General features: G+C 51.2%; 3 protein-coding genes across 18 annotated transcripts; 2 read left to right on the top strand and 1 right to left on the bottom strand.

Moving 5' to 3' along the window:
* The first annotated feature begins 1344 nt into the window (after window positions 1-1344).
* Window positions 1345-2747, top strand: RNASE13 (ribonuclease A family member 13 (inactive)). Its single transcript, XM_086322198.1, has one exon. The coding sequence runs from the start codon at window positions 1345-1347 to the stop codon at window positions 1804-1806; it is 462 nt and encodes a 153-aa protein (XP_086178324.1). The 3' UTR covers window positions 1807-2747.
* An 890-nt stretch (window positions 2748-3637) lies between these two features.
* On the bottom strand, window positions 3638-9434 carry TPPP2 (tubulin polymerization promoting protein family member 2). Of its 2 annotated transcripts, XM_086322194.1 has the most exons (5): window positions 7914-8143; window positions 7683-7799; window positions 5351-5586; window positions 4951-5104; window positions 3638-3918 (listed from the first exon to the last, which is right to left on the bottom strand). In XM_086322194.1, exons 2-5 carry the CDS (start codon window positions 7716-7718, stop codon window positions 3730-3732), a joined length of 615 nt encoding a protein of 204 aa, XP_086178320.1. In that variant the 5' UTR covers window positions 7719-7799; window positions 7914-8143; the 3' UTR covers window positions 3638-3729. The 2 variants fall into 2 exon arrangements, with proteins under 2 accessions (XP_086178320.1, XP_086178319.1); XM_086322193.1 differs by having other exon boundaries at window positions 7683-9434.
* Window positions 9435-9524: 90 nt separating this feature from the next.
* NDRG2 (NDRG family member 2) lies at window positions 9525-18279 on the top strand. Of its 15 annotated transcripts, none has more exons than XM_086322178.1 (17): window positions 9525-9556; window positions 11188-11254; window positions 11971-12051; window positions 12393-12434; window positions 12820-12925; window positions 13184-13304; window positions 13486-13548; window positions 14419-14479; window positions 14673-14759; window positions 14940-14996; window positions 15162-15265; window positions 15732-15776; window positions 16064-16115; window positions 16503-16550; window positions 16806-16841; window positions 16995-17046; window positions 17289-18279. In XM_086322178.1, the coding sequence occupies exons 3-17, from the start codon at window positions 11977-11979 to the stop codon at window positions 17453-17455; spliced, it is 1116 nt and encodes a 371-aa protein (XP_086178304.1). In that variant the 5' UTR covers window positions 9525-9556; window positions 11188-11254; window positions 11971-11976; the 3' UTR covers window positions 17456-18279. The 15 variants fall into 15 exon arrangements, with proteins under 15 accessions (XP_086178304.1, XP_086178306.1, XP_086178309.1 ...); XM_086322180.1 differs by having other exon boundaries at window positions 9525-9584; XM_086322183.1 differs by having other exon boundaries at window positions 9525-9810.
* The last annotated feature ends 5832 nt before the right edge of the window (window positions 18280-24111 follow it).

Raw genomic sequence — 24111 nt, 5'->3', positions numbered from 1 at the left:
TCCCCATGCCCCCTACCCCTTGTGAATCACACACCAGCTTTGGAACACTCAGGGTTCTGTTCTGACTCCCCTTTCCTGCTCTCCAGGGAGAGAATGGTAAGCTGTCCTAAGACACAACCTGGACAACAGGTGCTGGAGGCAAGGCCGAGAAGCCCGTGGAAGTCCAGGACTGTGAAGGGGCAGGGGTTGATGAAAACCATTTAGTAGCCTGGCCCTTTTTTTTTTTTTTTAAACAGCAAGAATCTGATCTACTGGGCACCGGCCCACACCGCCTCCAGCCCAGGCGACGCTGTCTACTTCCACCTGACAAGTTTGAGCCTTCCGGGTCAGCACTCATAAGTTTCCAGGAGTGCCCTGATGCTAAAGGGCCTGAGGTTACAAGGTCAGCGTGATCACCACTGGAGTGCAGTCGGTGACGGAGATGGTGAGGGGTCCACAGAATGGTCTTTGGTTCTTAGCCCAGCACTCAGGCGGCAGGGAGGCTCCCTTGTATATGTGGCCCCAGGGCCCCCAGGAGTGGGATGAGAGAGTGGGAGACCCGCTGTTCTCTGAGGGTCAGGAATAAGCATCACCTTGTTTCTCAGAAACATGACAGTGCTTTCCTTATCACCTTTCCACGGGAGCAGGGCCTGTGAACCAGAGAAGACATCAAAGGAAGCCTAAGAACCGGGGGATTTCTGGCAAGGAGACTGGAACTTAGTGTTCTGATGACACCAGAGAGGAGGAGAGCAGAAGGTAAATGGCTCTTTCCTCCTCCTCATCCAGCCCCCTCAGCCCAAGGGGCTCCTCAATCCCAGGGGACATGCCCTCCTCCCACACCAGTCTTTATCCACCAATCTTTCTAGCCTCTTCTCTCACCTGTTGGCTGTCCTTAGCCTCAGGCAGGAAGACTCCGCCTCTGTCCTGCTGCCTTCCAGCTCCCATCCCTCCTAAGCTGCAGTCAGGGAAGTGCTGCTGAGCCTGTCACTTCTGGACCCTCTGCATTTTTACCAGAAGGACTAACCAGGCCAGGGTAACCAGGAAGAGCCTCTTACCCAAGGACCAGTTGGACCTCTTATTTCGTAAGTGTCACAGCTCCCAGATGGATGGGGTGAAGCTGAGATTCTAAGGTAGACCCAGGGACATGGGGAATGGTTAGAGGTGGCCGACCAGCGGGGTGACCTTGGGCAAATGTCTCCTCTCTCTGATGCATGAGGACTTGGGCTGCATGATCTCTGAGGGACAGTTGGGCCTTGAGGGCATAGGGGAGGGTGCACTGGGGAGGCTGGGGGCACACTGGAGGCTCTGGGCAGGGACAGCCAGCCACCTCTGTCTCCAACCACCTTAACTCTGCCAGCAGGAAGAATGGCACCACTTGTGGCCCAGCTCCTCTTCCTCCAGGTTGTTCTAGGGACAGCTTTGCTTGAAAACATCAAGACTCAGCTTGCCATCAAGAACTTCCGTACCTTACACGTTGACTATCCCAAGGTTACCTACGCCCAAGGTTTCCAAGGTTACTGCAATGGTCTGATGTCCTATGTTCGGGGCAGGCAAGAAAGCTGGTATTGCCCAAGGATCCATTATGTCTTACATGCCCCTTGGACAGTCATCTGGAAGTTCTGCAAATACAGTGAGAGCTTCTGTGAGAATTACAATGAATACTGCACGCTCACCAAGGACTCCATCCCGCTCACAATTTGCTCCCTGTACCCCAGACAGCCGCCGACCAGCTGCCGTTACAACAGCACCCTGACCAACCAAAGGCTCTATCTGCTCTGCTCTGAAAAGTATGATGGTGAACCCATAGATATCATTGGCCTCTACTAGGAAGGGAAGCCTTTGGTCTAAAACCACCCCCGCAACTCCCCGTGCATGGCCACTGCTACACACTAGCCTGTCCCCACTCCTGAAGCTCAGATTCCTGGTACAAGGCTTCCTTTCTGGCTTCACAGGCAGGCAGAGTCCCCTCCCAAGAGACCAGGGAAGCAGGAAGTATGTCCAGACTTTTGGTCACCATGCAACATTGTACTGTCTTTTAGGCCTTTTCCGTCTTGTTTCCCTCCCCCCACCACCCCCGCCACCGTTCTCGCTCTCCCACAGACCGTTTTACCCACCCAAGAAGCTGACTGTGTCCAGTTGGCAGCGACTGTCCATCTACTGGGCCAGATTCTGAATCCTGGCCGGAGTCCCAGAGCCTCAGCTCACACCATGGCACCGGTTCCGAGTCTCAAATCCTCTCCCTGCCACCTTTCCCTTCTCGGTCTTCCCCATGTCCCTTACGATTCCCTCCACTCGCTCACCCGTATGGTGGCTATCTCTAGCTGTAGGACCCTCCCTAAGAGTCTTAGACTCATATCAGCTTCATTTCTCCAGGCCATCCCCCTCAGCTCTCAGTCTCTCCCCAACTCCTCCAACCTCTTTAGTCATCCTGTATTCTTTCTCTGACCTCTTTTCCTTCCATCCTTCTCGCCTTGGACCACTGGAGTTTTAAGTTATCTTCTCTGACCTGTTCTCCCAGAGATTCCTGCATCCTTTTCCTTCCTGAAGCTCCTTCTGATATCCCCCCAAATCCAGGATCTGCCTCTGACAAGGCAGGGATGAAGTGGGCTCAGCTGTGGTCACAGAAGGTTTTAAAACCATATTTGAATTATGTAAGATACAACCATTGGATGAAATTGGGAGAAGGGTACATGGGATCTCTCTGTATTTTTTTTTTTTACATCTGCCTGTGAGTCTAATCATTGCAAAATAAAAAGATAAAAAGCACATCTGAATTAGTTCTGATTTCATTACTTTTCCTGCAATGCATCAGAACTCCTACTCTCAGAGTCCTGGAAGTCACCCACCTCTGGCCATCTTCCTGGGCCACCCTTTGGCAGTAGGGTCAGTAGGATCTTCTGTTCCACATCTACCACGATGGAGGTGGGTGGGGTAAGACTCAGCTCTGGACTGGGTTGAAAATGAAGTCTCCTTACCCTTGTTGTGTTGTGTGCTCAGTCGTATTTGACTCTTGCGACCCCATGGACTGTAGCCCACCAGGCTCCTCTGTCTATGGAATTTTCCAGGCAAGTATATTGGAGTGGATTGTCATTTCCTACTCCAGGGGATCTTCCTGACCCAAGGATAGAACCCATGTCTCCTGCACATCTCCAGCAATGCAGGCACATTCTCGAGCCACCAGGGAAACCCTTAGCTCTAGAATAAGCTCATAACAGGAGTTAGGCTAAGTAGATCCTTGATCCTTGGCCACCAGATCTCTGGTGTTTATTTCTTCCCCAACAGAACATGGACTGCAGCAGATGAGGAAGGTGGAGGGACAGGGAACGGTCTCATTGCTAGTATTTGGGCCATGCTATGTCAAATCGGGAACTGCTACTCCCCTTTGGGATGCTGGGGGTGATGGATACTGGTAATGTGTGAGCACAACTAACAAATACTTTTGCCTCCACAGCTAGTTTATCGCTTATCTCCAAGTATATTCCTCAGCCATGTTCTTAGAAGGAGCTGTTGAGGGGGATGCTACCCAGTGATGAGGAGGCCAAGTAGAACGAAGGACGTGCTTCTGGGAAGGCCTACCCTTGGGTTTCTCGGCTCTTCTCTCTGTTTCTGCACCAAGGGTCCCTCATCCTTCCCCGGGTGGAAGACGGAGCTCATGAACTGCTGTACACACAGATGTTTATTGTCCCCTCCAAGCTCCCTGGTGTTCAAGATGCAGGGTCAAGGGCCAACAGGCGAAGATGAGGCTACTCCCTAGTTGCTGCCCTTCTTATCATACGTGCCAGCACCCTTGTAGCCACTCACGTAGCCTGAGTTGTCAGTCACGTCTTCCCGTCCCGCGATGCCTTTCCCCTTGCCACTCTCGTCAAAGCGCTCCTTGTGGGTACCGGTGTACTTGCTGGTGTCCGTCAGCCGGCTCACCCCGCCCCCTGTTGTCGCTTTCTGTGGGCCAGAGGGTGAGGAGCCTGAGCCTTCTCCCTTCCTTCCCCTCCACTGTCACAGCCCTTCTCTAGAAATGGCCTTCGAGTAGTTTTATTAGTTGTCTGAGCCCATGTTCAACCCCTGGCATGGTGCTGCCTGCTTAGGGCTCAGGTGCAGACGAGAGGAGGAACTATGATAAAAGCCATCCACTCGTGAGAAAGGAATCCGGGGCATGGGAATGAGTAGGGAGGTGTGTGTGGATTTTTCTGCTTCCAGAGAAGCTATTTTGACTAGGCTGCAGCCAGAGGACTTCAATCGCAGACCTAAAACACAAGTTCTGTCCTGCTGTGCTGTGCTTAGTCGCTCAGTCTTGTCCAGCTCTTTGTGACCCCATGGACTGTAGCCCTCCAGGCTCCTCTATCCATGGGGATTCTCCAGGCAAGAATACTGGAGTGGGTTGCCATGCCCTCCTCTATGGGATCTTTCCAACCCAGGGATCAAACCCAGGTCTCCAGCATTGCAAGCAAATTCTTTACCATCTGAGCCATCAGGGAAGCCCCTCTGTCCTGCTGGGAAGGCCCTATTTGAAACCCACAGTAGAAAGAGCTTTTAGTAGAGAGGGGATAAATAGGGAACAGAAAGGTGGGTCGAGGCAAGAGGTCAGATATTAGACCTTACATAAGAGCGCAAAGAGGAGTAGGGAGCAGGTAGCATGTGCTCTGTGCTCAGTGTTTCCCCAAAGCCACCTGGCCCTGGTGGCTTGGCCCAGATCCTGGATACTTGGGAATGAGTCTAAGTTTTACTATTAAAATAGGTGTGAAAAGAAAAATAAGCAAATAAATAAAATCGCTGTGGACCTTGGGTAAGTCACTTCTCACGGTTTCCTCACTTCTGAAATGACTCGATGATCTCTAAAAGTGCCCAAAGGCCTTCTGCCCCGTCTCCCTTCTGCTATTGAAAAGGGTTGGGGACATTGGTGCAGAGGAGGGGAGATGAGAGCAGCAGGGACTCAGGGAAGCAGAGTCAGGGTTAGGAATGAAGTCTGTCACTCACAGTAACACCAGTGGTAGCTGGGTCCTTGCCCTCCATGAGCTTATAAATGTTCTCCAGGGCTTCATCCGGGCTTTTACCCTTGAATCGCTTCTGGCCCAGTTCCTTCATTGCTTCCTGGAACTGTTGGAATGTGATGGTTCGGGCATTCTTGGCCCTGGTCAGTAAGACAGAAATCCAGGAACTGGGGAACATGAAGTCATTGCTTTCCAAGGTCCAGCCCTCCTCTTACTCAGACGGGGCCTCTATACACTGAATGTCTTGAGGTCAGGGCCTAGCAGAGCCAGGCACCCAGTAGGTGCTCAGGAGACCTGTTACAAATGTTCTACTGCAGAAACCCTGCCACATCCCATGACCTTGCTTGTTTTACTCACCACCCCCACACCCGTCCGTGGTCCCTTACTTGACTTTGCTGAAAACGATGTCCACGTCAGTGGAGGTGACCGTCTTGCCATCCATGATGCCACAGTCTTTGCACAGCTTGGAGAAGTTCTTGTTGTTCATTTCAGTGCCACTGCTTGACGATTCTCCAAAGACAGCAAACCGCTGGAACGTTCTTTCTGCTTCTGATGCCATGGTCAACGGGAGGTAGGGGAGGACAGTAAGGGGGGAGGCTTGGGGGTGAGGGAGGGGGGAGGACTGAGGAGTAAGAATGATGAAGGTTACAGTAAAATCAGAATCAGCAACAGCAACAAACACACCCGTCCGACCTACTGTTCCCAGTACGAGGGATACTAGTGTGGATCCTACATACTGAATAATCACCACTGCCAACCACTTCCCCACCACTTCTGTGTACCTGAGAGTGCCTGGATGGTGTCTGACCCTAACCAGCCTCTGTAGGTAAGTGTGTGCAGATCCGTGGGAGCCGGCTGGCTGAGGAGACTGGGGGGCAGTGGGGAGGGAGACAGGGGAGGAGAGGGAAGTTTCTGTGACCTCAGCAGTGTTTATGTGACATCATTTTCAGCCCCTGTTACAGCTCTAATCTTGGGGGAGGGGGTCTTGGGTCCCTACCTTGCATGCTGCATTGAGCATGTTACCAAACTCCTGATCTCTGCAAGTGACCAAGCTTCCCTCATTGGTTCAGCCCTGCTTGAACCAGTCCTCTGGTCCTAGTTAAACTGTCTTATACTCTGTCCCTCAACAAAAGTTGAGGAGAGCTCAGGGAAGGAGTTAAGGGAAACAGGTTGACATCAGTCTAGCACTGTCCCTTTTTCATCTCCTGGCCGGGTTAATGACCCACATGGAGAATCCCACTGGCTTTGGCAGACCAGGCTCAATAGGAACTTGAAATGGCTTCCAGTTTGGGCCCCACACGGAAAGAGTGTGGGCCTTGTAGGGTCACACACCTGGCTGGGTTAGGGTGAGGGTGAGCCTCAGACTCTCAAAATCTTCCAGATAATTTTAATTTTCTATGCAGGTCAGGGATATTTTTTTCTTCCCATGCCACATGGCTTCTGGAATCTTAGTTCACTGACCAGGGACTGAACCTAGGCTCTCGGCAGTGAAGGCTCTGAGTAACTACTGGACCACTAGGGAATGCCCTCCCCTCTCTTTTTAAAGTAATGCTGTAATTTTACTCAGTTTTTACTACATGTGTTGTTTCTTCTTTCAGAAGGAGTTTCTCTTTGGCCTTTTCTCTTGCTGGAAACCATCTAGAGCAATGAACTTCATGGCTCCTAAAATAGAGCCACTAGGTCGGTGACTTCCCTCCCCATCCCATCTAATCAGTCACCAATTTCTGTAATTCCCTTGTCTTATAAATCCACTCCTTCCTTTCCATTCCTGTTACTCCCACTCTTTATTCAAGTCCCTGTCATCTCATATCTAGTTGATTATTCTGGCTTCTAAATGACCTCTTTCCTAAGTCAAATGCCTTACCCTCAACCACTCCATAATCCATCTCTTCTTAACCCTCCGCTCCCAATCAGATTATTTTCACAAAACAATTACTTATCCATTGTTCCTGATCAAGAACACTCTGGATCTTCAAAATTTTTTGAAGAGTCAACCCTTTTCACCTGTCATTCAAGGACCTTCACACTTGGCTCCAATCCACCTTACCAGATGTCACATTTCATCAGTATTACTCTGCATTTGTGGCCATAATGACCTAATCACTCTATGCTGCAGAGGCTACCTGAAGCCTGGTAGAGACAGAATAACTTTGGAGAGGATTGAATCCAGGGATTTAAGTCCTAGATAAATCATTTACTAGTGAGTGGCCTTGAGCAAGAGACTAAACACCTCTGAGCTTTAATTTCTTCATCTGTACAGTGAGGACAATAATATTTATCTTATAGTATTGGGGGGGGATACTATGTAGGAATTATCTTCCACGTAGTAGCTACTATGCAGTTCATCAAATTAACTTGTGTATTTCTGTCCCTAAACTTTCCTTTATGATCTCTCTGCCTTAATAGAATGCCCCTCCTTCTCACGCAAGTACTGTACTGTACTTCTCATAGGATGCTTTACCCTAAGAACAAAACCCTTTCCTTCTCTGAATTATACTAAGATAATGGTTCTTAGCCTGTGGGCTGAAGCCTCTTTGGGCAAGGGTTTCTGAGTTATTGAGGGCCTGTGGAACCTATATATATATATATATATATATATATATATATATATATATACACACACACAGAAGACTGGTCATTGAGTAAATAATAAACTTTGCACATGTAAGTGCATACATGCATAGATGTTACAATTACCAGAAGACTGAACAAACTTACCTGAAAGTATTTGCTGAATTCACAGTTGGTCTCCATCAGGGGATTTTAAAATCATCATTTGGGAATGGAAGTCTCTGATCTCCCACTTGAAAAGGATGGGAAACTCTTCCTATAGCACTTATTGTGTAAACAATTAATCTTATATTATTACGTCATTCTGAACGTTTTCTATCTTTGTATCTTCTCTCAACTACTGGATCCTAAGCTCTAGAGAGGTATGACTAGACTCACACTTCTTTGAATTCCATCTATACAGTGGCTTGCGCAGAGCAGGTCCTTATTGTTGCCAACTGGAAGGTATAGTTTGAAGCTGCTTCTTGGTCCAAGAGAAGGAAGTTAGGGAAATTGTTCTTGTTGGGCCACTGACACTGGACCAGGCTGAGATCTGCCCTGATAAGGAGGGACCCCATCTTAGAGCAGAAGCAGCCTCTTACTGCCTGTGGCAGGCTGAGACCCCTAGCCTAGGAAGCAAACAGATTCCAGTGGAAATTTCCTGACTCCTGCCTGCCCTACGCCCCTGCGTAGGCCCCTTATCAGGTTCCCCCTGAGTCATCCTGACCCAGAGACGGATTTAGATGCTGGAACCTCCAGGTCCTTCCCTCCCCCACTCCAAGTAAGACCTACTTTAGATACATCAGAGGAGGCAGCAGGCAGAATTTCTCACTGTAGGCTCTCTTTTCTCCCCCAGTTCCAGCTGGGCTGGGAGAGGTCTCTTCTGTCCTATGCATTTTTATCTACAGTCCCAATTCCAGCAGGCTTTTCCTTGTCCAGGAGAGTGTTAAACTGGCATCCAGAGGGGAGAGGGGACTAGGCAAGGAGCCAGGGGTGCCCAGCTTCTGTGTCAGTTTCTGGGTAAATGGTTATGAAGGGAGTGGGGAAGGGAATGGAGGAAAACTTGGGTGCCCCAAATTGGGGAGTCTAGAGGGAATCCTTTAGGTTTGGGGTTGTTAAAAGCTGGATTTGATTAGTCGGGATCTACTCTGGGTCACCTCCTCCCTCTTGGCCCCTCCTTTCCAATAGACCCTGCCAAGTGGGGATGAAAGGGGCATTGATGTTCCTTGGATGGGAGGGGGTGGTGAGGGTGGTTGTGGGGGGTGGTTCCCAGGCAGGAGGGGGAAAGCAATTTAGGGGTCTTGGGGGGGCAGTCTGAGCTGGTGTTGCAGTTGGCAGCTCCAGTTCCATTGGCCATTGTTCCCAACTGGCCTGGCGCCCAGCCCCTGAAATGGCAACTCAGGAACCAGGCTGAAGGAGGATGGGGTGGGGACCTCTGGGGGAAGGGAACCTGGAAAGGGCGCAGGTGGGGAGAAATCCAGTCTGTGTCCTTTTGTGTAAGACAACTTTGAATCCCTTTAGCCTCATAACTATCTCATTCTGGGTGACTTTTCCCCGAGGGGCACAGGGAGGGTGCATATAGGTGGGGAGGGAGCAGGGTGAGTGAGGGATCCAGGCCGTCACACCCACCCAGGCCCTAAGAGACGCCACAGTCCCTGAGAAACCATTGCCTTGGCTGGCCCTAGCCGGCCTCCTTCTCTGGGCCAGAATAGAAGGGGTTAGCACTGAAGCCACAGGGTCTCTTGGGTCCCAGCCCGGGACACTGCGTCCTCCCTAAACCCCCACCCCACTTCCACAGAGTTAACTCCACCTCTGTGCCTGTTTACCCAAGAGTCAGCACCCCTGGGGGTCCTGGCCCCTCCTCCGCCCCTCCTTGGGGCCTTGACCCGGGAGTCCCCGTTGGCCATCCTTTCCCCACCCTCCCGCGATCTCCCTCTATTTATAGCGGCCCCCCGCATCCCCCCCCTCCCTCCCCGCCTTGTTTTCCAACTTCTCAGGGAGCAACCCGGAGAGCAGTCGCCCGGACACTGCAGAGAGAGGAGGTACCAGGACCCTGGGCGCCCAGAAATTGTAACTCCCGCGCCCTCGACGCCCCCACTCCCTAGTCGGTGCAGGCACACCTCCCCTCTCCGCGGTCGAGACCCTCGCCTCCTCAGCAGCGATCCTTCTTTGGCCTAGCCCTCTGTTTCCAGGCGGGTGGAGTCAAAATCGTGGGGTGCCAGCACCCTGGCTTCGTCTCCCTTTTACCCGTTCCCACCTCGGAGTCGGGGCGCAGGAAGGAGCCTGAGTGCTACAGGCAGGGCCAGATCACGGGTGGGGGCGGTGCTGAGAGCGGGCGTGGGGATCCCCCACGGGACTAAGGGATCCCCCACACCCACAGCCGCCCGGTTGCCGGGGTCGGGGCGGGGGCGGGTAGTGAATGTTGTGGGGAGCGCGGGCCGGAGTCTGGAAGCACCCAGCAGTTGGCTTTCTTTAGAGTTCCCCTCGGGCCCCCAGCGCTGCCCCTCCCGGAGCTGTGGGAGGCTCCGGGCGGGGTGAAGGGGGGCGTGTTTACCAGGGGTCTGGGGCGGATCTGCGGGGAGCTGGCGGCCGGTGGGCGGGCTGGGGCGGGCCGGGGGCGGGTCTGTGGGGAGCCCGAGCCGGGGCGGGCCGGGGAGTCAAAGGCAAGTGAAGGTGGAAGCGGCGGCGGCGGCAGCAGGTAGGGGGAAGGGCGGGAGTGGGGCCGCGGGGCCAGGCTGGCACCTGGGGGTGCCGGGAGGCGCTTGGATCCCAACGTCTCGGAGAGTACGGCTTGTGGGCAGGAGCCGGCCCACAGGGCCGCGAGGCCGCGGCGCACAGAGGCGGAGGCTCCGCGGGCTGCAGGGCGTGTTTAGGGCGTGCACGAAGTTGAGTTCGGGGTCCAGGGCTCTCCGCGCCAGCCGCGCGAATTGTCAGTCCCCACGCGGATGGCAGCGAGGGGACTCGGAGGGACAGGTTCCGGGGGCTGGGCCCAGTCAGTTCCATCTGTCCTCCCCATCCCTTCCCAGCTGGCTCTCGGCCCTTGCGGGTCGTCGGGGCACGCTGGGGAGAGACTGTGGAAACGCCCCCTACACACCCCTTCTCCACTTTCGGGACCCACACCGAAACTGGGTGGAGGAGAGAAGCGAAAGCACGAGGCTTAAAAAAAATTTTTTTTAATGGTGGAAAGAAACAGTCGTGCTCTGCCACCCCATCTCACTCGAGAGCTGTCAAAAATCTTGGGGATCCCTTAGTCCCCACTTTAATTTGCAAATAAGAAATTGAGCGCAAGAGTAGTGACAGACAGAGCCAAGGTCACAGTGGGAGCAGCAGAGCCTGGGGTAGAATCCAGAGGTTCTGACATAAGACACGCTCTTTCCTCCACATCAGCACTTCCTTCTCTCCTCTCCCCGCCCCGCCCCCGGCCCCCCGCCCCGCTTCCCAAGCCTGGACTGATACCTGCTGTGTTGCCCGGCAGACCACGGCAGCCTGTATTGATTCTAGCTGAAGCCTGGAGAAGACTTGTTCACTGGACTCGTGGGTACAGATTGGGAGGGTTAGTGACCTGGCAGGGATTGGTGACCCAGATAGTCCAGGTCTTGGCTTAGGTTTTTTGTCTCTAAAAGATCCAGGATTTGTCTCCCATGTCATTGACCTCATTGCCTTGTTTTCTCAGACCCCAGAGCCAGGAGGAGTGAGAACCCTGACCCCTAACCCTACTTCATCCAGCCAATAGGAGCCAAGTAAGTGACCCCACCTCCGGGCTGCTGGTCTTTTACTCTGCTGGTCTGCACAGGTGCTCTGCTCCTCACTGGCCCCAAAGGTTGAATACATGCTACTTTATTCCAAGTCAGGAGTCTTGGGAGGAAGGGAGGCATTGGGTCTGTTGGACACAGATGTCCCTTGTCCTTCTTTTCTGGTTTCCCCCTCCCCCCCTTAGTCATGTTACTCAGGTCATTTTTAGCCCCTTTCTCTTTGCGCTGCTGACCTTGGCGCTTTAGTCGAAGGTCACAGTCAGTGGTGAACTCTCGATACCCATCCCTTGGTATCTTTAGAGCACCCAGTCGCTGAGCCACGAGTTTCACCCCCTACCTAACTAGGAGTGTGGGGTGGCCCCTAAATATAGCCTGGGAAACCTGAGCTGCCCTGCTGCCCCACCCTGATATTTCCATCCAGGATACGGGAGGGGGTACGGAAGGTGTCGGTTGTGAGGGGTGTTTGGATGGCCAGGCTGAAAGGAAGTGGTGTCCTGAGTCCTCTTCCCCAAGCCCTCTTTCCTAGCGGCCTGGCCCTACAGCTGGGGGTGCCGGACCACCTCTCTCTGTGTCCTGGAGTAGTCTTCAGCTCCTGGGGCCCTCCGCACTCAGCAGTGTCCAGTGTTGAGAGGAAGCCAGGGGTTGGGGGAGGCGTGCGGTGTAGGGGCAGCCTCCCCAGTCTCTGTGTTTCCTCACCCTGCCAGGTCACCATGGCAGAGCTGCGGGAAGTGCAGATCACGGAGGAGAAGCCGCTGTTGCCAGGGCAGACACCCGAGGTGGCCAAGGTTATCAGAGACCCCTGACTCCCAGTCCGGAATCCCAGACCTCGAAGCATAGCCCTCACTTCTTCCCCTCCTGGACTCATGATCTCATTGTCACTCACACCCCACTACGCTCTCCACGTCTCCCCATGTTATCTCTCCCCAAACACCACGGCTCAGAGTCCAGGCTTTTTTCCTGTCACTATGCTAACCTTCATCCTCTCCATGTCTCTTTTTCGTCAATCTCTTTCTGTCATTGGTCTCCGTTGGCCTCTTTGCCTACCTTTCTTTTATCTGTGTCTGTCTCTCTGTCTGTGACTCTACTGTGTGTTTCTGTGTGTATCTGTCTGTGTGTATCTCTCCAGGAGGCTGAGTTAGCTGCCCGAATCCTCCTGGACCAGGGACAGGTAACAGTTTGGGGCAGCCTCAGGTGGGAGGAGGGGCTCTTCTCGCCCCAGGAAGGAGGGGCCCCTGCCTGGTTTTCTTCTCTCTGCTTCTTCTCCTTCTATTCCAGTCCTTTCCTGTCCCCATCTCCCTGCTTTCCTGCCTTCTCCTCCCTCTTTTCTGAGTTCCCTGATGCTCTTCAATCTTTCATTATTCTTTCCCACCCCCTAAATCATCTTCCAGTGTCATTTTTACCTAAATTCTTGCTGATCCTACTTCTACTTTTTGGCTCCAGTTTCCTCTCTTTTGCCCCTACCCCTTCAACGCCCCGACTTTCATGGAGGCTCCTCTCGTGCCTCTTTTCCTCTCAGCCTGACTCCTGCCTGATGGTGACCTGTTTTCCTGCAGACTCACTCTGTGGAGACACCTTATGGCTCTGTCACTTTTACTGTCTATGGCACCCCCAAACCCAAGCGGCCAGCGATACTCACCTACCATGATGTGGGACTCAACTGTAAGGACCTTCACTTCCTCTCCCATTTCTTTCTGGGAAGAGGCTGGTGGGGCAGGGGGAGGGTAAGACTCCAGTGTGAGGGGAAGGGCAAGACTCCAGTGTGAGGGGAAGGGCCAGTATGGGAAAGGAGCCATGTGGCATGTCAAGGGGAAGTTCTCTCCTGGTCTGAATGTGGCATGAAAGAAAGAGGGTGGATTCTGACCTGGGGACATTTTCCCCGTCTGACTCTACTGTTGGGGTGATGGGGATTCTCTTTAGATAAATCCTGCTTCCAGCCGCTGTTTCAATTTGCGGATATGCAGGAAATCATTCAGAACTTCGTGCGGGTTCATGTGGATGCCCCTGGCATGGAAGAGGGGGCTCCCGTGTTCCCTTTGGGGTGAGAATTAGCTCCTTCCCTCCTCATCAGGCTGTGAGGCACATGGCAGGTATGGAGTAGATTGGATCAGGGAGGAGGAAGGGGAGGGCAAATGGTGACCCTGGGAGAGAATGAGTAGGACATGGAGGTGGGGGCCATGGGGGCAGGTTGGTGTTTTCCTTAACGTTCTTTTCTTCCCCAGGTATCAGTACCCATCTCTGGACCAGCTTGCGGACATGATCCCTTGCATCCTGCAGTACTTAAAGTGAGAGGCCTGGGGACCCCTCTGAGCCAGAGTTCTCTTTCCAGCACAAGACGGCCCGTAGAACTCCTGAGCGAGTTCTGTCTGGACTAGATGTTGTCTATTCCAGTTGAGAGGAAGTGGGTGGCTTTGGAAAGCTGACTTGAGTCAGCAGAGTAGCCCTAAGGGAGGAGGAGAAGAAAAGGGAGCTGTGTGCCTAGCCTTGCCTCAGGCTGAGGAGGGTCTGCTCTGATCTGGAAGCTAGAGAAGAAGAGGAGTGGGCGACACAGTCCCTGAGGAACCTGACAAGCCTGTCTTTCCCTCCCACTCCCTGTGCCTCCTCCAGACCGAGGCAGAGTGGGTGAGAGAAGGAAAAGAAAGCCGGGTGTGGCCTCTTCGGTGCATACTTAGTGCTGATGACACCTGGGCTCTGTCCTTGCCTTGGCTTTTCCTGGGCATCAGGGCCCTGGGCAGCTGTGGTTCACCTCTTGGGCTCTTTCTCCTGATACTTCCTGTTGTTCACCAAAGTTGTATCTTTTTTAATATCTTGCTTTAAGTGCCCCCCTTCCCAGTTCCTCTAGAGGAACCAGGAAGGAAAACAGAACTAGTTGAACTAGCTCCTGAAAATTGAGAATGGACAAAGAGCTACATAGGAAGCAGTGTCTGGTTGGTTGGCATGTGGGTGTTTCAAGACACTCACTCTCCCTGGAGGGAGCTGGGAAAAGACTACAGTGTCCATTTTTTAGCTCCTTAGCACCTTCTTTTTCAGCATCCCCCCAAAGGAAGGTCCCTTTCTGTCCTTTATGTCCATGGCCTTAGGAAGGAGGGTGAGGAGTTTGGAGAGTCAAAGTTTTGGATACCCGGACCCATTAGACCTACATTTACCTTTCACAGTTTCTCCACAATAATTGGAATTGGTGTTGGAGCTGGGGCCTACGTCCTGTCGCGATATGCTGTAAGAAATTAAAAAAAAACCCAGATAAGCAAAAGGCGGGTCCAAGGCCCAGGCAGTGTTAACAGTGTGTGCTTGGGGGGAGGCTGTGCGTACGAGGGTGGGAAGCAGGCCCCATGGAGCCTGGGGTGGGCAGAGCTCAGTGGGGAGGGGATAAGTCCATGCCTGCCTCTAACTTCCCTCTGCTGCCCCTCAGCTTACCCACCCTGATACCGTCGAGGGTCTTGTCCTCATCAACATTGATCCCAACGCCAAAGGCTGGATGGATTGGGCAGCCCACAAGGTTTGGGGGGGCCTGTGCACTGAGATCTTAGGGGGCTTCCCCTTGTGTGGGTCCATTTAGGCTCTAACAACATAACTGGCTGGCCTGTGAGCTTCAGGGAGGGGGGAAGGAGCAGGAAAGAAACTTGGGTCTCTACTCCTCATAATGTCCTGAGCTTTTTCACCTGCCCTGTCCTCATAGCTAACAGGTCTCACCTCTTCCATTTCGGAGATGATCCTTGGACATCTTTTCAGCCAGGTAAGTGGTTGTGGAAGATGGAAGAAGTAGAGGGAACCAGCAAGGACTGGAATGTGTGGGGTGATTTCCTTACTTGGGACTGATTTGGGGAGGGAAGTTTGCATCTAGTAACTGTTTTTGAGTTCTCTTCCCAGCCCTATTTATTCTCCCTCTATTTTCCTTCAGGAAGAGCTGTCCGGAAATTCTGAGTTGATACAAAAGTATAGAAATATCATTGCACATGCCCCCAACCTGGATAACATTGAACTGTACTGGAACAGCTACAACAAGTAAGTGGGCATGGATGAGAAATGTAGAAGCGGGAATGGGGGTCATGGGAGGCACAGAGGGGCCAAGGGGAGGGGAAGCAGGCTGTGCGAGGTGGGCAGGGATTGTTGGGCAGTAGGGGGCAGCTGCAGGACAGACGGGGGTTTGGGGGGTAGAATTGTGAGAAGCCGGCCATCTCTCTCTTGTTACTTCCTTGGATTTTTGGATTCCCTGAAGTAAGATGATCTCTGGTCCTCATGCCCTTCATCCCCTTCACTGCCCTCTGACCAGGGACTTGGGCACAAGTGACCATAGGGCTCATGCTTGAGGCCTGTCTGCCACCTTCTCCTTCGGTTCTCACTTGTAATCACCAATATTCAACTCTAATTTAGGGGAGGAAGATTGCTTCCTCATGGGGAAGCTGGCTTACATCTGGGTGGGTAGCACTGCTTGCCTAAAATTTCTACTCTTCTTTTAAACCCTGTTTAGTCGCCGAGACCTGAACTTTGTGCGTGGAGGCGATACCACCCTCAAGTAAGACTTTAAGGGATAAAGCTTTGCCTCTCTCCCTGGATCTTCCCCTAGTAGACGCTTATACCCTTTAGAAGGAGAGTCTTTTGCCAGGGAATTTTCTTGTCACCTCTTCCCCTATCCTGTTTAGCAAACCACCACCCTCTAGGTCCTACCCCTTTGAACTCTGTTGGTGGGGTCAGCAGGGTTCAGAAGGTTATTTTCTCTTTGGAGCCAACTGTTCTTCTGGGAGGAGGCGGAGGAGGGAGTGCCAGGGGCTCACCACCTGCTCCCCAACACTATGCCTCTAGGTGCCCTGTGATGCTGGTGGTAGGAGACCAAGCACCCCATGAAGATGCAGTGGTCAGTAGGGAGTCTTGGGGTGGGTGAAGGAGGGTGGCAGTCAGAGGGCTATCTTGCCAAGAAGCAAGCTCTGTTTGGGGACGGGGAGAGTAACTTTGGGGCATAAGAGGTTGATTCCTGACAAGAAGGAAATGGGCAGAGGCTTGATAAGAAAGGAATTTGGAGGACTCTTCTGGTGGTCCAGTGGTTAAGACTGCATGCTCCCAATGCGGGGGGCATGGGTTTGATCCCTGGTCGGGGAACTAAGATTCCATATGTTGTGGGTATGGGCAAAATAAAATTAAAAAAAAAAAAAAAAAAAGAATTGGGTCTGGGCCTCTGGGTTCTTTGGTTGGGAGGGGCCACTGGGAGTGTGACTTCATTCATTCAACCTTCTCCCTACTCCAGGTGGAATGTAACTCAAAACTGGACCCCACCCAGACTTCTTTCCTCAAGGTCAGTAACCCTATTCCACATTCAGCCTGACTCTTGGCCCCCGGTCCAGAGCCATAGATCTTCTCCAGATTCAGCTGCTAGGCTGGCTTCCAGGGTCCTACATGGGAGCAAGTGGGTGGGTGGAGTAAAAGAAACAGAAAACACCCCAACGGCCTGGAGTGGGAAGCCTAGGGAAGAGAGCCCTCTCGTACCTCTCGGCATGGCTCATTGGTGTATATGTATATCACTTTTTCTGGATGACTCTCTCCTGAACAGATGGCTGACTCTGGGGGGCAGCCCCAGCTGACTCAGGTGAGCGCCCCTGCCATTCGTGGGGTGGGATATTAGTGGCCCTGAACTATACCCTTTGCTACACACCCCATCTCTAACCTGCCATGGCTATGGGCTCCAGCTCAGTTTCTAACCTCACTTTGCTGTCTCCCTTTCCTCATTTTACTTTCACAGCCAGGCAAGCTGACCGAGGCCTTCAAGTACTTCCTGCAGGGCATGGGCTATAGTGAGTATGGGGGTCAGAGGCTGTCATGAAGACAAGAGGTTGTGGCATAGGAGGAGGGAGGGCCACGGGGGGCAGGAACCACTTCAGGCTAGTTCCTGGATTTACCGCCGTCTGTCAAATCAAGCTCATTGACCCCTGGCCCCATTTGTAACTCTCGTCTCCACCCAAGCACCCCACTCTGAGTTGCCTGCTTCTCTCCCCACCTCCGCTCTGACTGCTGGCTTTCCCTTCCGTCTCCACAGTGGCTTCATCCTGCATGACTCGCCTGTCCCGATCTCGCACGGCCTCCCTGACCAGCGCAGCATCCATTGATGGCAACCGGTCCCGCTCTCGCACCCTGTCCCAGAGCAGCGAGTCTGGGACTCTCTCTTCAGGGCCCCCGGGGCACACCATGGAGGTCTCCTGTTGAATGATCCTTGTTGTCCTGGTGTGGGACCCAGCCCTCACCTCCCCCAGTACTAACCTGGGAGGTGCCCAGGGCACTGGGCCCAAGTGAGCACAGGAAGCTGGGCAGATCATGTGGGGAGATGACCTTGATCTTTGATTGCTACCCTAACCTTGACCTCTAACCTGTGATTTCCCTCAGCTCCTGGGAGAGATGTCCTAATATCTCTTAGGGACCCAGACCCCTAAATGATCCCTCTCCTTCATCTTGGTGTTAGGCGGAGAAGGCACGTATCCCTGCTCCCTAATCTGGGTGTCTGTAGCTAAGGGACAAGAGGTTGTGGAAGTTGTCCGTGGTGACTCCCCCAGACTCTCCCTCCTTATCCCAGATTGCAAGGGTAAGGGGCTTTGGGCTGGGGCTCCTCTCACCAAAGCTGGCATGGTGTCGCATTAATCCTTCGTGCCTCTGAAGGGCATGGGCCTCAATGAACGTGTGACAGGGGAGAGCTGCTGGTGGGTTAGTGGTCCTCAGGACATGCCAGAAACGTTCAGTGTGGAAATGGAAGTTGGAATGGGAGGTGGTGGGCGGTGAACAAATGTGACGGAAGGGCTGGAGCTGGGCAGTAGGAAGGGGACTGGGGCCACCGGCTGCTCTAACTTTGGTAGCTATCTAGACAGCGTGTGTCTAGAGGGGGGTGGGGGGGAGCCAAGCTGGGCATGGCTGCTTGGGGCTTGGCATGGGGGTGGGAAGGGCTGCCTTGGGGCTCTGACCACAGTGTGTTATATGTGGGGGGTGCCCTCCTGTCTCCCACAACTTCTGCTGTAACAATAAACTATAGAGGAATCTGAGCTCCATTATTCTTCTGGGTCTGAATATGCCTGCCTTGTGCCCCTTTTCTGCCTCTCCCTGCTCAGCCCTTACATTTCCCTTCTCAAGGTGACAAAACCACAGGACAGGGCTTGTATAGCAAAAGTGTTAGTCGCGCGGTCGTGTTCAACTCTTTGTGGACCTCATGGACTGTGTGTAGCCCGCCAGGCTCCTCTGTCCATGAAATTCTCCAGGCAAGGATACTGGAGTGGGTTGCCATGTCCTCTTCCAGGGGATCTTCCTGACACAGGGATTGAACCCCGGACTCTTGAGGCAGATTCTTTACTGTCTAAGCCACCAGGGAAGCCCCTGTATAGCATAGACACACTATAAAATGTGACCTCATGGTCACTGGTCCCTACTCCAATAGCATGGTATTGCCCTTGATATTGATAGGGTATCCCAGTTGGGGACCAGAGGAGGAACTCAGATCTTAAGAGACTGGCTCACTGAGAAATGCCATAGGATTTTAGAGACATCACCAAGATCGTGATTTAAAGAAGGAAGCATAGAAAACTGACGCAAGTGTCCAAGGACATCTTTTGACTCATTTTCTGGCGGGATCCTCCCTAAGGTTCTGTAGATTTCATTTTCGATTGATCGATACAGTCAGTAGACAAGGCCTCATGCAGTTGCTAGAAAGGTTGGATTGCTCATAGTCGATCCCAATCTGAAGACTCCTTCAGGAGAGTTACAGCAAAAGAGAGGACTTCCTCTCAGGAATTTCTCCTCTTCTGTGAATCAGGGAGTTAATTAGACTATGCGTGTGGTTCTCTGAGAAGCTTTTCAAGTAAGAACAATGATCAAGAGGACTTCAGATAGTCTGTGGCTGTTGCAGGCTGATTCTTATGCTCTTGGGACACAAGAAGTGAAAATGAGAAGGCACCATATAGTGTTACTGGCAAGAGGATTGTAGATGGATTGTTACAAGGTCATTTGTTAGATTACTTCATATAATAGAAACGCCATAGGCAATTGCACTTTCCTCTGGAACTGAGCTAAGGACTAATGTAGCTTGAGATCTGGTGCTGACACGTTGGCATCAAAGTGGAGTGTGGAATGTATGCTTGAATCTTGAGCATTTCCTCACTGTCTAACACAGGATGAACTGTATCTTAAATGCAGTAGGCCAGGATCAGAAGGGGGCAGTATTAGGTGACTAGCAGAGATACAGACCCTGGAGAAAGGAATGGCAACCCACTCCAGTATTCTTGCCTGGAGAATCCCATGGACAGAGAAGCCTGGCAGGCTGTAGTCCATTGGGTCGCAAAGAGTTGGACATGATGGAAGTGACAGCACGCGTGCACACACACAGAAATACAGAAGTTACAGAGCTGGCTATGGATGGTGAGGGTGTTGACCAACCACACACAGGGTAGACAGCAAGCAGGGCTTAAATGCCATGCTAAAGAAACAAAACAGCATAATTGGAACATTGGACCAACCAGCTCCTAGATAAACATGCAGAAAAGGCAGAGAACTTACAGCCTTGACCAGCAATACCTGCTGTTGTTCATTATGGAAGGGAAGGCCAGTCTTCTCAGTACAGTTACCTGAAAAGATAACACTGTTATCAGGGTACTCCTCAGAAGAGGGAGTAAATTACATTTGTGTATACATATCAGACAGTGTATCTGCCATGGAGGTGGGTGTGAATGGGTGTTGACTGTCTCTCTCTCTCTCCTACAGATGTGTCTGCATCTTTAGGAAACCCAAGAATTAAGTAGAGGGAGAGATGCTGTCTGCTGGGAGCAAGGGAGAGGGGCTTTGCTGTCCTTGACTGACCTCTCTGCTTTGTTGGTCTTGCACACTCCAGGGATGCAGTGCCCCCCTGTGGTTGGCATGGTTCTTCCTAACTTTTCCCAGCTCCCAGGTCCCTTCCAAAGTCTCCCATAGCTCTTTGTGATTCTAGTGGTAGCTCTGGAGGGAAGGCCTGATACCATGGTCAGCAGTGGTCTGTGGCTCTTGCCCATTCTCAAGATCAGAGCTTAGAGGAGAGGTGAAGGGACTTTACAGATGTCAAACCACAAACTACCTCTCTTTTGTCTTGGCTTCAGGCTTAGGACTCTTGTTTCTCTCTTTCTCTTGTTCTCGAGGAATGTTTCCCTGACTTTAGGGACAGAAGCCCAAGACAGCTAAGCAAGGGTGCCATGGGAAGGAGATTAAAACTAGAACACAGTGATGAGAGCCCTTAAAAATTCTGGAACTACTAAAGAGATATGAAAGGTTGATTCTCTGAAGGAACACACAAAACAGTGAAACTGCAGCGGGAGGATAGGTGTTAAGCTTTAGAGAGCACTCCTCTAACAGGGAACAGCACCTTTCTACAGAGATTTTAGGACTAAAGTGGAAAGTGTGAGTCAATTCTGACCACAGGCCAGGGGCGTGGTCAGGGTAAACAGTGCCCAGAGACACCACATAACCTTCTCTTCTCACCAACATTAGAATTTTCCTCCAGCTGGATAAATACAGTAAAAATAGAATGCTTCCTTCCTGTTTTTTTCACTTTCAATGAATCTAAAGAAAGTAACTCAGGGACTTTCCTGGTGGTACAGTGGATAAAAGTTTGCCTGCCAATGCAGGGAAACATGGGTTCAATCCCTGGTCTGGGAAGATCCTACTTGCTGTGAAGCAACTAAGCCTGTGCGCCACAAGTACTGAGTCCGTAGAGCCCAGGAGCTGAAACCGCTGAAGCCCACGCACCACAACTCTTGCAGCCAGTGAGCTCTACGGCCTGAGAGCCACAACTGATAAACCTCTGTGCTGCAACTGCTGAAGCCCGCGAGTCTAGAGCCTGTGCTCCGAAACAAGAGAAGCCACCGCAATGAGAAGCCCATGCGCCGCAACTAGAGAGTAGCCCCCCGCAGTCTCCATTATAGAGTTAGAGAAAGCCTTCACACAGCAGTGAAGACCCTGCACAGCCAAATAAATCAATCTGTTAGCTGCTCAGTTGTGTCCGACTCTTTGAGACCCCATACACTGCAGCCCTCCAGGCTCCTGTGTCCATGGGATTTCCTAGGCAAGGATACTGGAGTGGGTTGCCATTTCCTTCTCCAGGGGATCTTCCCAACCCAGGGATTGAACCTGGACCTCCTGCACTGCAGGCAGATTCTTTACCATCTGAGCCACCAGGGAAGGCCAAATAAATAAAGTTACCACCTCCACTTCCAGTCTGTGGAGATTATTAAATACACCAGTTGTCAATTATTTCCTTTTTTATTTCAGTTTTTGTTGTTACTTTTTAAATATAATTTTATTTATTTAAACATTAATTATTTATTTAAATAAAGTTATATAAAAAAGTAACTCACAACCAAAACTGAAATAAAAAAGGAAATAATTGACAACTGGTGTTTTTAGCATCTTCACAGACTAAGGGTGGGGGTGGGTGTCACCCCTGTCTGTACTCCTTTTTACTTCACCTTTGCTAGTAACCAAGGGCTTCTCCCTCAGGTTCGGGGCTGGGGTGTGGGGGTTGAAATGTGAGGGTATCTGGCCGATTGGCACACTCACGTTACCAACCCACCCCAATTAGCTGTTTCTTACTCTATCATCCAGAGCCAGGAGCAAGGGACCATTTCCTCTGGCAAGACATTGGAAAACTGTCCTTTAGGGGAGGGGTGAAATGGCATGAATTGCCTCATAAGAATTAGTTCAGAGCACTTTGGTTTTTGTCCTGGGTGTATCTTGTTCACATGTGTTGTTCTCTGCCTGGCCTCCCACCTGACTCTGAGGTATTCACTGAATACTGTTCAGTATGCTGTTCCCCATCTCCCTTTTTTCATACAACAGCAATATCCAAACCCAACCCTTAGCTCATAAGCAAAGGAAAGGTGGGGAGCTCCCAAGTTTTACTTCAAAGAATTATTTGTTTTTCTTATTTGTAATTAATTTATTTTTTGGTCACTCCACGAGACTTGTGGAATCTGTTCCCTGAGCAGAGATTGAACCCAGGCTTTGGCAGTGAAAGTAACCACTAGATCACCAAGGAACTCTCCCAGAGAATCATTTATTGGTGCAAAAATGGAAAGCTGGCTCAAAGTGGGAAGGAAGTTGGAGGTTTCATTCTTTTGTTTCAGATTGTTTTTTCCTGTTTAAATATGTAAAAAATAGATGGCGTGGAGAAGACGGGTGAGGAAGAGACACAGAAAGAAAACTTGAGAAGATTTGAAAAACTATTTGTATAAATTCTCTTGTGATTATTCCAACTAGTTTCTCCTATTATTCACTCTTCCAACCTGTATATCTTCCCTCTGATTTTTATATTTCAACTCTCATTATTCTAATTTTCTTCAGTTACAATCTATCTTTCAAGGCTGTGTGAATCAGGGTTCACTCCTGAATCTGGCTTCTAGTCACCAGGCCCCAGTTAACTGAGCTCTCCCTCCTGTCCTATGGTTCTTATTCCATTCTTCCTCATTTCTAGCTCATTCAGAAATCACACTCATCTTCTGCTCCCTTAGAGCCCTTTCTGGCTCCTGGCTGGGGATTCAGAACTTTTGAAAATGATCAAGATTGTTCCTTTTCTTCATCCCAGTGTTCTCTCCATGTGGCATTCCCTAGCTCTATTCCAGCTCTTGATACAATATGGTTCAAACCAAAGATGGTTCCTGGTTGATAAGAATCTTGAGAAAGGAAAAGGAAATGGACTTTGGAAGGATGGCTGAAAGCAGAGGAGGAGAAGGGAAATCTAAAGGCCCGTGGGTTGGGAGGAAGCAAAAAAATGCACGAACCACTCACGCTTGAAATCTCCAGCCTCTGCTCATTGTCGTCAAACGCTGATAGCATCAGTGACCCAGAAACATATGGAGAGCCCTAGAGTCTAATGTACTCCTCAAGCCTCCTTTCTATAGGCATACAAATCCTCAGTACCAGAAATAGCTAACTTCCATATAATCGTGTCCCTTCCAAAGTCCTGGCAAGATCATTGGAGTCGAAGGAAACAGAGAATCGATGGTGTGTGGAATGTCTTCTATTTGCCCTTCCAGAGTTCTTTAGGACCTGTGCCTCACAAGGCTGACCTATGCGCAATCACCCGTAGACATTTTTGTCCTTGGTTCCTGTTTATGTATGGCCGACAGGAGACACTGGCAGCAGACCACAGAGGAGAAGGAGAGTGAGGATATTCCTCTGACTTCCTCCTGGTCCCTGCAGGTTGGTTGTATCCTTGAACCAAGGCCACAGCTCTTATTGGACAGCCCTCTAGTTTCTGGTTGCTACTCCCTCTGTTCAGCCCAGGTAACAGCATTGTTATTACTCAGCCCCAAGGAATTGCACCATCCCTTGTTCTGTCTAAACCCTGCCCACACCTTTCTATCAGTTCAGTTCAGTTCAGTCGCTCAGTCGTGTCAGACTCTTTGCGACCCCACGAATCGCAGCATGCCAGGCCTCCCTGTCCATCACCAACTCCCGGAGTTCACTCAGACTCACGTCCATCCAGTCAGTGATGTCATCCAGCCATCTCATCCTCTGTCGTCCCCTTCTCCTCCTGCCCCCAATGCCTCCCAGCATCAGAGTCTTTTCCAATGAGTCAACTCTTTGCATGAGGTGACCAAAGTACTGGAGTTTCAGCTTTAGCATCATTCCTTCCAAAGAAATCCCAGGGCTGATCTCCTTCAGAATGGACTGTTTGGATCTCCTTGCAGTCCAAGGGGCTCTCAAGAGTCTTCTCCAATACCCTTCTATATACTCCCTTTATTAAGCTTGCCTCACTTATCCAATGTGCTCTCTGCTTTCTTTTGAAACCCTAATGTGGAAGATGGGGAGGGAAAGGTAAGGTAGGAGAAGAAAAGCTACATCTTGAGTTTTTCTTA

Source organism: Bos grunniens, chromosome 10, assembly GCF_055505025.1.
Source record: "Bos grunniens cultivar Pamir isolate PY7600 chromosome 10, Bosgru_T2T1.0, whole genome shotgun sequence".
NCBI lineage: Eukaryota > Metazoa > Chordata > Mammalia > Artiodactyla > Bovidae > Bos > Bos grunniens.
This window is presented reverse-complemented; position numbering and strand designations above follow the sequence as displayed.

Excerpts from the sequence above, each read along its gene's own strand:
- RNASE13 (XM_086322198.1), top strand. The coding sequence starts at position 1,345 with ATGGCACCACTTGTGGCCCAGCTCCTCTTCCTCCAGGTTGTTCTAGGG.
- NDRG2 (XM_086322178.1), top strand. The coding sequence starts at position 11,977 with ATGGCAGAGCTGCGGGAAGTGCAGATCACGGAGGAGAAGCCGCTGTTG. Across the intron at positions 16,551-16,805 it reads CCCAGACTTCTTTCCTCAAG|ATGGCTGACTCTGGGGGGCA; the intron begins GTCAGTAACCCT and ends TCTCCTGAACAG. Across the intron at positions 17,047-17,288 it reads CCTGCAGGGCATGGGCTATA|TGGCTTCATCCTGCATGACT; the intron begins GTGAGTATGGGG and ends CCGTCTCCACAG.
- TPPP2 (XM_086322193.1), bottom strand. The coding sequence starts at position 7,718 with ATGGAGACCAACTGTGAATTCAGCAAATACTTTCAG. Across the intron at positions 5,587-7,682 it reads AATTCAGCAAATACTTTCAG|TCCTCCCCCCTCCCTCACCC; the intron begins GTAAGTTTGTTC and ends CTTACTCCTCAG. Across the intron at positions 3,919-4,950 it reads CAGCTACCACTGGTGTTACT|AAAGCGACAACAGGGGGCGG; the intron begins GTGAGTGACAGA and ends TCTGGCCCACAG.